This window comes from Hyla sarda, chromosome 1, assembly GCF_029499605.1.
Source record: "Hyla sarda isolate aHylSar1 chromosome 1, aHylSar1.hap1, whole genome shotgun sequence".
Classification (NCBI taxonomy): domain Eukaryota; kingdom Metazoa; phylum Chordata; class Amphibia; order Anura; family Hylidae; genus Hyla; species Hyla sarda.
The window spans coordinates 252141712-252155617 of NC_079189.1; the positions used below are offsets into that span (position 1 = coordinate 252141712).

Here is a 13906-nt window from a genome sequence, read left to right on the forward strand (position 1 = left end):
AAAAAAGTGCATCTCTTTCTATATTAGTTATTCTGTTTCCGTTTTACTTCTGGCAAAAAATACATACCAAAATTCTGGGTATAAACCCAGCCTTACAGTTATAGCTAATTGTTGTAAACACAAACTTTGTGGCAGATTTTTTTTTTTTTATATTTAAGAATGTGTTCCTTTTAAAGAGTTGATTGTGAATAGCTGAATATGGTCAAAAGAACAGTCTAACAATGATCAAAATGGCACGTCTATGACCAGGTGTTGTCCATGGTCATTAATTAGAAAGAAAATAAAAGAAAAATCTACTAATGTACTGTACTTCTGACTGCATCACCAATGTCCTGATTTTGAGACCCCATCAGTACATAAAGTCAAAAAGCAAATTTACGAAATGTTTCTTTATGGAAAGAAAATAGTACATATGCTTTAATATAATGAAAGGGAAGTCCAGCACTGGCTTGATACAAAAATCTTTATTTAAAGATCATGTAGACAGGAACGATGCACAAGTGACGTTTTTCGGCCGCGGTATGCAGCTTTAGTCATGACTAAGGCTGCCTACCATGTCTGAAACGCGTCACTTGTGCATTGTTCATGTTTACAATATTCTTTAAAGATCATATATCGAGCCTGCGCTGGACTTCACTTTTGTTATATTGGATTTTGCTGTTGGACTTGAGTTTATCCCTGTCAGTTGCAGAAGCGGCAAGGGGGTGAGCTGATTACCATTTGTGCTGGAAAGTACATATAATTGATATATATATCCAGATCTATATTAAACCAAACTAATAACATTTACTACACAATTTATACTGCATTGGTACTGTCATAAAAATAGATAAAGCCAGAATTGCACAGGATTAGTGCTTTTATTGTGTTAATAAAAATAAAAGTAAAAAAAGCCTTTCTAGTAGAAAATTGCTTATGACTCTTGGCTATATTCACATGACAGAAAATATGCAATTCCCTTCCGCAAAGCTTACCGCAGAACTTGTGTGTGCTAAAAACACAGAATTCTGATGAAATTCAAAGCCCCACTGAGTTCAGTGGGATTTTGCCTGCAATTCCACAAAATTGAAAGACAGGTCTTTAAATTTCACGGAACTTCTGCGGTGGAATGTCTCCTGCGGAAATTTTGCTGTGAAGGGGGCAGTGGAATCCCCATTGAACTTAATGGGCAGTAACTTTAGCTTAATTCTGTGGTGGGTTTGTTCTGCGGAAATTCCTGTATGTGAACATAGCCTTACAAAGGAAAAAAGGGGGAAAAAAGTCTTGGTCATTATGACTCAAATAGTATATGCTACATATAGTATAAAAAATGCTGTTGAAACATAGCCTTATCATCTGAGCTCCCACAGCTAACTGCGCTTTAGTAACAGGAGTCTAAAAGATTTCTAAATTCATTATGAATATATTTCTAAATTATTTATTAATAGCCAACAGAATATCAGTTTGCTAAAGGAATAATCCTAAGGAAATCTTTCCTATCTCCCAGTGCATGAATCTTACATTCATGTGAATAGGGATTCCAGACCAGCCAAAAGAATAAAAATGTATTCTCTTGGCAGAATTCCACACAGACTGCATTGTTTTCAATAGTGACATCGCAGGTCTGCATTGTCCACGTGTCAATGGATTCGGCCTGCCGCCGCTGCAAGGTGGAATATCTCCGGGCAGAGATTCTGTAGTGAGAACATAGCCTTAGGCAGTGAGGCAGATATTAGGAAGGGATCTCTAGATTTACTAGATGCAGAAAGAGTTTAAATGGGAGAGCACTAGTTATTAGTATGTAAGGGCAATTGCATGCTTGCATGTATATACATAACACAGTGATACTACTAATAAATGCTAAAATATTCACAAATTTGGGGTTACCGAGCTCTTGCATTGTAGAGAAAATGTGATTGAAAAGATTAGTCTCAAGTTATTGTCCTAAGTAAACTTCTTCTATATTAGGCCAATTATGTATTGCTAGCAGATATTATTAAGGGTTGGTGGAGCAGATGGGAAGATCACATGTTTAATGCTTATGTGCATAATGAACAACTTGGGACACTTCTTGACTAAAGCAGATGAAACTGCATAAAACTATTTGATTTTCTTTTTTGATTAGTTGTTTTGGGATTGGCTTGTTTTATTTTTGTACATTGAGGATACATGATTATTTTATGAATTTTTATATTCTTAAAGTAAGTAATTTTTAATCCATTCTCGCAGATGACATCAGTGAACTTGGAAGTGATACAGATGGGGACCTTCGTGTCTCTGGTGAACCACCTGTCAAGAGAGAGCGTGTGGACATGGGCCACTCCATGCAGGAAATGTAGAAAAGTCAGCTATGCCTTAATGCTTCTTGTATTGGGATTTCCTCATTTTGAGACAACCTGCCTTCATAAAACTAGTGCCTGCGCAACACACACAATGTTGAGGGTTTAGTGTGCTTTCCTATTAAGGACCACTTGCACCATTTTTATTGGCATTTGCTGTTAGTTTGAATAATGACGTATGGTGTGGAAAAGATATGGCATCTATGACGATCGCACTGCAGCCACATGTGCCATGTTCCAACCCATCCTCTATATTGTGCAAACCTTCTTCTAAGATAAAAGTACCTTGGTTGGAAGTATGCGGCAAGCCTTGGGACTTATTAAAGCATAAATAAAACAAATGTCATTTTGTGGACTACAGTTGGAGCATTTTCCTAAACCTTGGCACGTTGTTGGGTAATTATTGTACACTATGGCTCTGTTACCTCACTGTAGATCTCCCTGACCTGGGCTGAATTAATTTGCCAAATCACACTGTGCTTTAGACTACACAATATAGTGTGAATACCTGGTAGGTATGTCCATAAGTGGAGTAAACACTGCTGGGATTAATGGCAGTTGTGTAATGATACACAGGATCAATCCTGACTTTCCTAAATGCGGGAGATATCGGTGTAAGATTACACACCGAGAATCTTACATTACTTCATGCCTCTCTTAACAAAAATATTATACGTTGAAACTCATCTCATGGTGGTTTATAACCTTTTTAGAATAAGATTGTGTACATTGTTGCCAGTTAGTTTGTCAAGAATGAGTACATGTTTATTATAGACTTGGTTAAGGTGTATATCTTATTCGCCTCCATAATTGTTCTGTCTTTAAGAGGTTATTCCAGCAATCAAAATTGTTATATTTGGCTTGTGGTGCTTTAATATAGCAAGGCAACCATACTCTCCTGCCTCAGTCTCCTGCTGCTGATGTTCTTGGCAACCACTGCAGTCACAGAGCGGGACAACAGGTCACAAGGTGCAGAAGAGAGCAGCAAACTGGGAACCTTCACAATGGCAGCAGTTTGGCATGAAGCGGGTTAATAGGGTTCTGTTATTTTAAAGCATCCTGAGCCTATATATAATATATAATATATATATATATATATATATATATATATATATATATATATATATATATATATATATAATATAATATATATATATAATATATATATTGGTGTGATTGCATAAATAATCCTTAAAGTTTAAATACCAAAGCATCCTGCAGGCAAAGCACAAGGAATTTGCCTTTTTGCTCTGAATTTGGGCAGACCTTTTTTGTCTTGGCTATGGTGCCTTCAGATTCTAGTAAAGGATTTTAAAAGTTTTTTGTTTCATTAAAGCTTCAAATAAGGACTGTTCTCAGTACTCCCTTAACTATGTAGTATCTGTAACGCGATAGATTTTGTCTTGGCCTGTGCTCAGTGGCTATGCTTTCTGGAACGAACATCACCTTGCTATTGATGTTAAAAAGCCAGTTTAGCAATCCAGTGCCTTAGTATCTGATCCTGCCTCACTACCTTTTCTCTTTATTGTACATTGCGTGCGTACACTTTTTTTTTTTCTCCAGAGACTGCTGACGTAAACAAGTCCAAACTAACCTTACTATACAAATCTTACAAAATGTGAATTCATCAAGTGATCTCTTTTGAGTAAAGCACATACCATGTGTTAAAAATGGAGGTCACTGCTCTATCTACATAGAATTCATTAGTTTTACGCAATTACGGTGTAAGTGGGTTATTAGACTGTCAATACATGGTAGCTGTATGTGGGCAGGAATGTATAGAGGTATATATCTTTTTCACTTACGGTTTCTGAAATATATGGTTATTTGAAGAAATGCTTTATAACTGTATTCTTAAATGAAATACTTATAGGGGGAAGTTATCATTGAAATTTTACCATCAAAAAAACTATATGAATTCACAAGTTTTTGCACAACCCATTTAGACTCATTCAAGAAAACAACTTGAATGTAGTGTGGCATGGTTGGCTTTTCACAGTGGTTGGGAATTGATCAACTGACTTTTTAAATTGTCAAATTATTATAATTTTTTTTTTTTTTTTGCGCAACAGTATAAAAAGTTGCTAAATCATAGAAAATGGTGTACTAAAGTAAAATTTCAGGATTTGTGTACCTGAACAAAATGTATTGAATGCCCTGCAACCACTTGGCACACACAAAATAAAGTTGAACAAAAATTGTTCACACTCACAAACAATGATAAATTTCCTCCATAGTGTTTGAAAGATAGGCTCATCCATTTTATCCTGGGAAGCCAAACTGAGAGATGTTGGTGACCTATGACATGGTTCTTGAAAATAAGACTGTTGAACTTTTGTGCCCTGAATGTGAACTTGTGGCCTTGTACCTGTTCCTGGGACTGTGTAGTTGCCTTTCTGGGACTGTGTAGTTGCCTTTCTTGTAATCCTTTTTAAGTCTGGGAATTTAAGACTGAAGTTTTTGTAGTTTTTCTGTTAAATAAAATAGTTTGGTTTGAATGGTTTATCAAATGTATGTATTGTAAAGTGCCAAACATTGGCCTCTCAAGATAATCTGGCTAGCTGAATGTTTCTCTCCATAATTGGACTTTGTAGGTGTAAAAAAAAAAAAAAAATTAAAACATAGTGTGATCTTATGTTTAGAAAACAGCCTTTTCTATTTCAGCTTTGAAAGTTAGATTTTCATACATAAAACCTTTTTTCTTACCTTGAATTTGGTCGGCCACCCCACTTTGCTGTACCTGTGTATAGACTGTATTAGAATTACTTTGCATTATTTAGATTTAATTTCTTTGCTATGATCTATCCACTATATTATCAGGATCGAAATACACAATGAAAAGCTAAAATAACGTAATTTACTTCCCAGACTGAAAAAGGACTATTGTAATGTACACTTATGTTATTGGGGATTTTACAGCTCCCATTTTATTTTTCTAAAATAGCATATTGAAGTTGTATTATTTTCATATCTAAAGACACTAATGTATAAAGCAGGATAAGGGTTGTAAAGACACATGATATCTTATTGCCCACTGTTATACAATGCTCTTTGTTTTGCTCTTTGGTAAAAGTAGAAAGCATTTGTGACTTTCATTTTATTTACTTGTAAAGTGAATATTGGATTATATTGGATTGAATGTCTTTGTGTCACTTATTGTGTGTTTGTTTCCATTTTATTTCACTTGAGTTTATCTGTATATTAAGACCTACAATAGCCTGTTGTGCTCAATCACTCACTCTCCTCCAGCCTTTTCTTAATTGAGGTACAGAGCCCTGTATGAAAATGTAGGATGGGTGGTGAGAGTGAGCAAGGCTGTTGCTTTAAGCAGCTGAGCTGCACCCCCTTGACACTTGGCTGAGAAATAGAAAGGCAATTTTATAAGTTTGGCAACCACCATTACTTCTAGGAAAGTTTGCTTTTATATCCAAACAGCTATCCAATAGTGTCCACAGCTCTTGTCAACAAATACAGATTGCCCATAAAATACCCATGCCTAGTACTCAGTGTCTAATGAATCATGTGAATATGATTTTATTTATTTATTTGCACAACTTTCTGGCCAGATGTCCACTGTAAGCCTGCTCACCTCTCTTGTAATCCTCTCCAGAGCAGAGGCTATGTCTGTGAGCAAACATGTGGCTTTCCTTCACATCTCCTACAAAGACTTTTGCACTTACTGCCATGTGTGGCACTGTTCTTGGGAGCATGCACAAATTGCAACCTCATCTGTAATCCCCTCTTCTGTTTACTAGCTGCACATGGTACACATAGAGGAGGATCACAGGAGCAGGAATACATGCAGAGGCCTAGAGCATAGATGAATGCAGGGTCCATCTCCGGGCATGCTGGGATTTGTAGTTTTGCAACATCTGGAGGTCCGCAGGTTGAAGACCACTAGTATTGGAGGTTATACTCACGTGTCCCCACCGCTGCCCTGGATGTCGCCCTCCATCGCTGTTGCCGTGGCCCCGACACTTCGGCAAGGCCTCTGCTTCCCTGGCATCCTCGTCCTCAGTCGCCGCCATCACCTCGCTACGCACACCGCTCCTATTGGATGACGGGAAGGCGTGCGCAGCGACATGATGACGACGATGGAGAGCGCCGACGATGCAGGGGATCCGAAGAGGGCGCGCCGGAGCCCCGAGGACAGATAAGTGATCATCAGCGGACCACACGGGGCACTGTAAACGGCTGTCTCGTGGCAGCTGAAGCAGTCTGCGCTGCCGGATAGCCGTTTATGCGATGGCCCCAAGATACAAAAGCATCGTATGTTGAAATGATCGTATGTCGGGGCCATCGTAGGTTGGGGGAGGGTCACTGTATTGCCGCTCCGAGCAGGCACATATAAAGGCAGCATATAGGAGGTCCTTTAGCAGCGGATCCGCAGCGAAATATGCTCCAAAAATCCGCACGTCTGAACGTACCCTTAGTGTAGGTTCAGACGAGCGGATCCAGAGCGTATTTTACGCTGCACATCCGCCGCTGAAGGACCCCTACAGGGTGCCTTTAAGTGTGCCTGCTTGGAGCGGCATTGCAGCACTACAAGCAGACACACTGCTGTGATGTGCGAGTTGCTGCGCATGTGCGGTGTGCTTGCACACATCGCAGCCGCGATGTGCAAGTATAATGTGCATGTGCGCGGCAACTCGCACATCAGTGTATCTGCTTGTAGCAGCAAATTGCTGCTCCGAGCAGGCACCTGTAAAGGCAGCATGCGGCGTATCCGCAGCGTAATACGCGCTGGGGATCCGCTCTTGTGAACGTACCCTTAAACCATCTGCAAGAAGCTTGCTGTTCCTGTGGCTACCTGTAGACAAGAGCAGAATTACAGAAATTGCTGGATTGCAGTGACTGTCTCAAAAGGTTGTGCAATAAAATTCAGGGGAACTATTATTTTTGTTAAGGCAGTTTCATTATTTTGTTCTTAAAAATTATTCTGCATGGTGGGGTTTTCTGCCTATAACTGAAGGGTACTACACGGTTGTGTCCACGTCAGTACAGATGATCCCTAATTGAACTTGATGAAGAGATGGATATTTCACATTTCTTTCAACTGTTCGATGTAAATAGACCTTCATGAAAACAACATTGGCCACTTTCAGCAGGATAATACTCTCTAAGGGTCAGTTCACACATGCATATTTTTGCTGCGGATTTGCTGCTGCAGATTTTGCTGCCCATTGACTTCTGTAGCAGAAAATATGCATGTGTGAACGTACACTAACACTGCAAAAATTGGTCATGAATATGGTTCAATAACAGCAAAGAGTTCAAAGGAGATGTCCGGTACGGACTATTCCTATGCCATCCTGCCTGGGCTGCAAAAAGAAAAAAAAAAGAAACTTTCACTTACCTTCCTACACTCCCCCAGAGCTCTGCAACAGCTGATTGGTCAGCCGGGCTGTCAACTTCCTACTTCCCTTAGCCTGGGACGTCACACGGCGCTTCAGCCTGGGACATCGCTGCGGCCGGTGATAGGCTGAAGCGCCTTGTGACATTCCGGGCTAAGGGAAGTAGGAAGTGGACAGCCCGGCTGACCAATCAGCTGTTGCAGAGCTCTGGGGGAATGTAGGAAGGTAAGTTAAAGTTTTCCTGTTTTCTCTTTGGGCCAGCTTTAGAGAACTTCTAAAATCTATGCCTTGACAGGTGAGAGCTGCTTTGGTGGTATGAGAGGGAATGTATGCAATATTGGGTATGCAATATTGTCATGGTTACCAGCCTAGGTATAAAAAGATCACTATGGGGCGTGGCTTGGTGCCGAAGAGAATGACCGCACATTGACGAGGTTCCTGCTTCATGGACCACTAACTAGCCACATACCCACATTGGTGACCCTACACCCTCATGGGGGAAAAACTCCAGACGTCCCAGAAACCCCTCTGCACCTGCTAGACTCACTGCCCCGGCTCCTGGACCCCTGCGGCGTCTCCCTCCTGCTTCTGCTCTGAGCTCCGGGTCTGCCGTTACAGGCCCCGCTCTGGGCCTCCGCTCCAGCTGCCGCCTCGCTACAGGATGGGACCCCTCTCTGGACAGCTGCCCGCCACGATCGGGGACCCTGGGCTCACCTCCGCTGCTGTTGCCGACAGCCCCATCTCCTCCACTTGTTCCCGGATTACTGGCCCCTCTACTGGTGTGCGGTGCTGCTGCACAGATCTCAGGTGCACTGTAGAGGCCTCCAGTAAGTTCTGCCGGCTCTCCCCTGCACGGAGCACTGCTTGCCATGCTGTTGACTGAGGGCTCTCCCTGCTGCTCTCCCTTCTGCTGCCTCTTAACCCCTCCTGGCGAACACCTTTCCCACATCCCCTGGAGGCCCCTCTGCTACCATCTCCTGGACTGCTGTGGTGGGGCCAGTGATCCTCCTCGGGTGCTTTCACAGCCGCCTGCAGCCTCGCTAGCTGTCTCCCCCCTCTTCTGGGCTCCCTGAGGGGAATGCTGCTTCTTCATCTCCTCGATCTCCCACTGAACTCCTGGGGATCCCCAGAGCGACTCCACTGGACCCCCTGGCGGACTGCTACACACATTCTTGCTCCCCTAGTCCACAGAGGCTCCACTATTCTGCCCAAATGTCTGCAGGATCTCTGCACCAGTCCCCCCCTGGGGTCCCTGGCCACTTACCTCTGCCACCCCTGACCACGGATGTGGCTCCGCCTTCACCCTCTTGGGACGCTCTCTCTGGCTCGGGGATACCCTGCTCCGGGGTTTCCCTACTGTCTGCTGCTATTCCGGAGTTAAGCCAGTTGCTTTCCCAAATTCCTCCCAAGGAGGATTTCCGCTCTCTTATCACTTAGGTCAAGGAGACCTGCCGGGCATAGATTTCTGAAATGCGCTGGGATCTTCAGCATGTCTCGGACCGTGTGGATGACTTGGAGGATGCCCATGATCAAACACGGGCCTATATTGCTCAACTCCACTCCACTATTGCTTCCCAAAAGGACTTCCTGGGTGATCTCCACGCTCATGTTGAGGATCTTGACAACAGGGGTAGGCGAAATAACATCAGGGTTAGGGGACTGCCGGAGGCTACCTGGGAGGAGGACCTCTTTGTCACCCTGGAGACCATCTTTAACACTATCCTCGGTGAACCACCGTCTCATAAGATCAAATTAGACAGAGATCACAGAGCAATACGCCCCAAATCTGCCACGGGCACACCTCGTGATGTTATCTGCTGTGTCCACGACTTCCAGATCAAGGAGGCCATCATGACTAAAGTTAGATCATTACGCAACTTCGACTTTGATGGAGCTCCGATCCAGCTTTACCAAGATCTGTCCTGGCTTACTCTCAGAAAGAGACACTTGCTGCACCCTCTCCTGGAAGTCCTTCGATCCCACCATGTGCCATACCGCTGGACATTTCCGTTTGGTCTACAGGCACATAGAGAGGGAAGCTCTGCTGTTCTTCACTCTTTTTCTGACCTCCAGGCGTTCTGCACTGCTCTGGACCTACCAACTCCTAAAATGGCTGACTGGGATCTGATGTCTCCGCCTCCTCCCCAGCCCCCAGTTTGGCAGCAAGTTCGACCACGCCAGGCTGGTGGCCAGCGAAAATCCCCCTCCTCAACCCTCGGGGGGTCCCCGTCGGATCCCCCCTTGAGATGCTGACTGTACCTCCTGGCTCCTCCATGTTGCTCTTTGCTGGACTCCTCTGGTCTTCCCTGTTTACCTGCCATATGCATGGGACTTCCCTGAGTGAGCCTGGCCACGGTTCATGAATGTTTTGCTCTTTGCGAATGTTTTTCCCTGCTTTTGCATTTACTAGTCACCAATCATGTATATGTGTTTATTTGCTGTTTTGCTGTGGCCTTGGAGTGGGGTGCTCGCCTTTTTGGCGTTGGTTGTCTCTCTAGGTGTTCTCCTTCCATGTACCCTCTGAAGGCCGTAGCAATAGTTAACCCATGCTTGGGTCCACGGGCCACCTCTGTGGACCTGGCCTCCGCATTGGCTTCTAAGCCAATGGTGTGTTTTCTTGCATATGGTTGTTCTGTTTGTTTGTTTTTATGTCTTGTCGGATCTTTGTTTGTTTGTTGTCCCTGCTGTTTCTCCCTCTCCTCTTTTCCCTTGGTTTCCATTTTTTAGGTTGTCTCTTCATGCTGCTCTTCACCCTGCACCAGTCCCTGTGGATCGCCCTGTGCTGCTGGCTGCCTTCCTCCAGACTACTTTAGTGAGTATGACGCTCCTTAGCTGTCTTTTTTTCTCCCTCCCATCCGCCATGGTTAAGTGCGTCTCTTTGAATGTCAAGGGGCTGAACTCCCCCTCCAAGAGGCGCTTATTGCAAAGAGAGTTGGTTGGCCTACGTGCTGACATAGTTTTTATTCAGGAGACGCACTTTGACCATTCTGGATCCTTCCAGTTTCTCCACCACCCTTTTCCTCAGTCCTATATTGCCACTTTGGGTCGGAAAACTGCGGGGGTAGCTAATTTGATCTCTAGGTCCTGCCCTCTACAAGTTTCTTCCTCCTTTCTTAACCCCCTGGGTCAATATATGTCATACTTGAGGGGGTCCTGGGCGGGGTCCCGCTTCTACTTTGTAACGTTTATGCACCGTACCCCCCGTCCGCATGGTTAATGGGTGGGGATTTTTATCTTGTCTTCTCCCCATCGTTGGACCGCCACACTCTCACTAATGCTCCCCCTACACCTGCCCAGCTGTGCCTTGCCTCTGTTTTTCGATGACTGATCCGTATCCCCTCGCTTTATGACCTGTGGCGGATTGGCCATCCGACGGAGCGCACTTTCAGCTTTTACTCGCATCCTCATAAGCTGCATACACGTGTTGACTATTTTTTGGGAGAATCTTCCCATGGTGTGCATGCTCGGTAGCCTCCTTAGATCCTATCTCCTGGTCTGATCATTGTCCTGTCCTTCTTTCTTTTTCTGCTGCTCCTTCTTCTCTGCGGTCCTTTCATTGGAGGATGAATGAGTCTCTTCTTAAAACTCTGCCTTCCCGGGAGTCGATCCAGCAATGTATCACAGATTATTTTGCTACCAATGTGGGTTCGGTCTCTTCTCAGGCTGTCCTTTGGGAAGCACATAAGTCTGTAGTTAGCGGCCACTGTATTGCTTTGGGCGCTCGACTTAAGCGTGATGCTCTGGCTAGCTCTCGGGAACTCCGTGCGGAGATTGCTCGCTTAGAGACTCTCCTGCTGTCTACTCCTTCTCTGTCCACCTTACGTAGTTTGGTAGTGGCTCGGGCACAGTTGGCCGTCCTGGCTCTCCACAAGGTTGAGCGGCAAATGCTGTATTCTAAGCAGCGCTTTTATGAGAAGGGTAACAAGGCCCATACTATGTTAGCCAGGCATCTGCGTGACCGGGTCGTTGCACAGTCTCTCTCTGCTCTAAAAGATTCTTCAGGGGTTCTCCACAATTATCCTGCTGATATTTCAGTCTTTTTGTTGACTACTACACTAAGCTTTACTCCCTTCCTTCCCAACTGCCGTCTTACCCGGGGGAGAGAGCTGCAGCCTTAGAAGCCTATCTTTCCCGTTGTGGCTTGCCGTCTCTGTCGGGTGCTGATCGGGACACACTCAACGCCCCAATTACTGGAGAGGAGCTCCTGGAAGTGCTTAAATCTCTCCCAGCTGGTCTCTCCCCTGGCCCAGACGGCTTCTCCTGCTTATATTAGAAGACGTTCTCCTCTCTTTTAGTACCCCACCTATTTCCTCTTTTTAATTCATTCATGGATGGAGAGGCGATCCCGCAATCCTTCCTCCACTCCCTCATTACTCTGATACCTAAGCCTGGCAAGGATCCTCACGATTGCTCTAGCTATCGGCCCATTGCCCTCCTCAACTCTGATCTCAAGCTTTTCTCCAAGGTGTTGGGCACTAGACTCTGCTCCTTTCTTCCGGCCCTTATCCATAAGGACCAGGTTGGTTTCACCCCCTGTTGTCAGGGCGGAGACAACACCAGGAGGGTGGTGGGTCTGGTGGACCTGATTAATCGGAAATCTGACCAGTCATTACTTCTTAGCCTTGATGCAGAAAAGGCTTTTGATAGACTGGGGTGGCCATTCCTCTTTGCTACTTTGCAGAAATTTGGGATTACGGGTAAATTCTTGGCTGTGTTGCGGGGTCTCTATTCCTCCCCTACTGCTTCTCTTAATCCCCCTCATACTCCATCCCCTACCTTTCCCTTGTTTAATGGGACTCGTCAGGGCTGCCCATTATCCCACCTGGTCTTTGCGCTCTGTATTGAACCCTTGGCTGCCATGATCAGGGGGGATCCGGATATTACTGATGTTTCTTTGCACGATAGGGATTTTAAGGTTAGTTTGCTGCTGATGTCCTTCTCACGCCCTCTGCTATCTCCCTGCTCTCTATAAAGTTTTGCATGACTATAGTTTGGAGTCTGGATATAAGTTTAATCTTTCTAAGTCTGAGGCACTTCCTCTTAACCTTCCACCTTCCCTCTCTACTCTTTTGCGCTCCAATTACTCTTTCCGGTGGTCCCCTTCTGCTATTAAATACCTTTTGGGTCTGGATCTTCTCCCACTACTCTTCTCTGTACTCCACTAACTACCTGCCTTCGGGAACTCCGAGCTCTCCTGGAGAAATGGCGCTCCCAGTATATATGACCGCATTGCAGCGGTAAAAATGACCATTCTTTTGAAGCTACTCCTATTTTTTTGAAACACTACCGGTACGGGTCCCGCTTTCTGCTCTGCGTTCCTTGCAGACGGCTATGTTTCGGTTTATTTGGGATGGGAAGCGGCACCGGCTTCCGATGTCTGTAATGATGGCTGGGCGGGCGTGTGGCTGTCCCGAATATAGTGAAATATTATTGGGCCTCTCGCTTGCGCCACCTTGCGGCGTGGTCTTCTTACCATGCCTACAGTCGCTGGCGCCCTTTCACCCTAAGACCCTCCTCTGGACTCCGCTGGCCCTCTCCACGACTCTCTCTCCCCCCTTCTGGGCCCCATGGCATTCTCTAAATATGTATGGGGTTACTGCTCTGTCAAATTGAAACTGTTTTCTTCCTCTTCCTCTTCCCCTCTCTGCTCTTTTCTCTATCACTCAGACTTTCCCCCGGGTCGGACTTTCCACTATGTTGCGGGAATGGGGATCGAGAAGCCTTTTTTGTTGGGCGAATGTGGTAGACCCTGTCTCATGAATTCTCCTGCCTTTTTGACTTACTGCAATCTTGCAATCTCGTTGGGACCTCCCCTCGTCAGAACGTTTTCATTATTTACAGTTACAGCGTTTTATGTCCTCTACACTGGGTTCCCTGGTGGTCTCACTGCCTACAGGATTTGAGAGGTTGTGCCGAGGTGGTCCTCAGACGAGGGGTCTTCCTGCCCACTCATCACTGGGTATTGGGAGATAGTGCGGGGGCTGCTCTCTGATGTCCTGGGTGTAGCGCTCCCTCTCGACCCTCTGGTGTACCTTTTTTACAGCTCTCTCACCCTGCTCTAACTAAGAAACTGCTTTAATTGACGATGCACCTTCTTCTAGTAGCTAAGACACTCATTGCCAAATGCTGGAAGAGGACCCAGGAAAATACACTCCCTGGAATATCTTACAGCCTCTTTAAATAATTCTATCCCTGCCTTTCTTTCAGTCTGGGAGCCATGGGACCGCATCTCTG

General features: G+C 45.0%; 1 protein-coding gene across 3 annotated transcripts in view; it reads left to right on the forward strand.

The window, feature by feature from the left end:
* The window catches only part of RFX2 (regulatory factor X2), a 45303-nt gene extending 41922 nt beyond the window's left edge, over window positions 1-3381 (forward strand). For all 3 annotated transcript variants that reach the window (XM_056570726.1, XM_056570709.1, XM_056570716.1), the window contains one exon: window positions 2209-3381. In XM_056570726.1, the coding sequence (XP_056426701.1) occupies window positions 2209-2318 (110 nt within the window). In that variant the 3' untranslated portion in view covers window positions 2319-3381. The remainder of the gene's footprint in view (window positions 1-2208) is intronic.
* Window positions 3382-13906: the final 10525 nt, after the last annotated feature.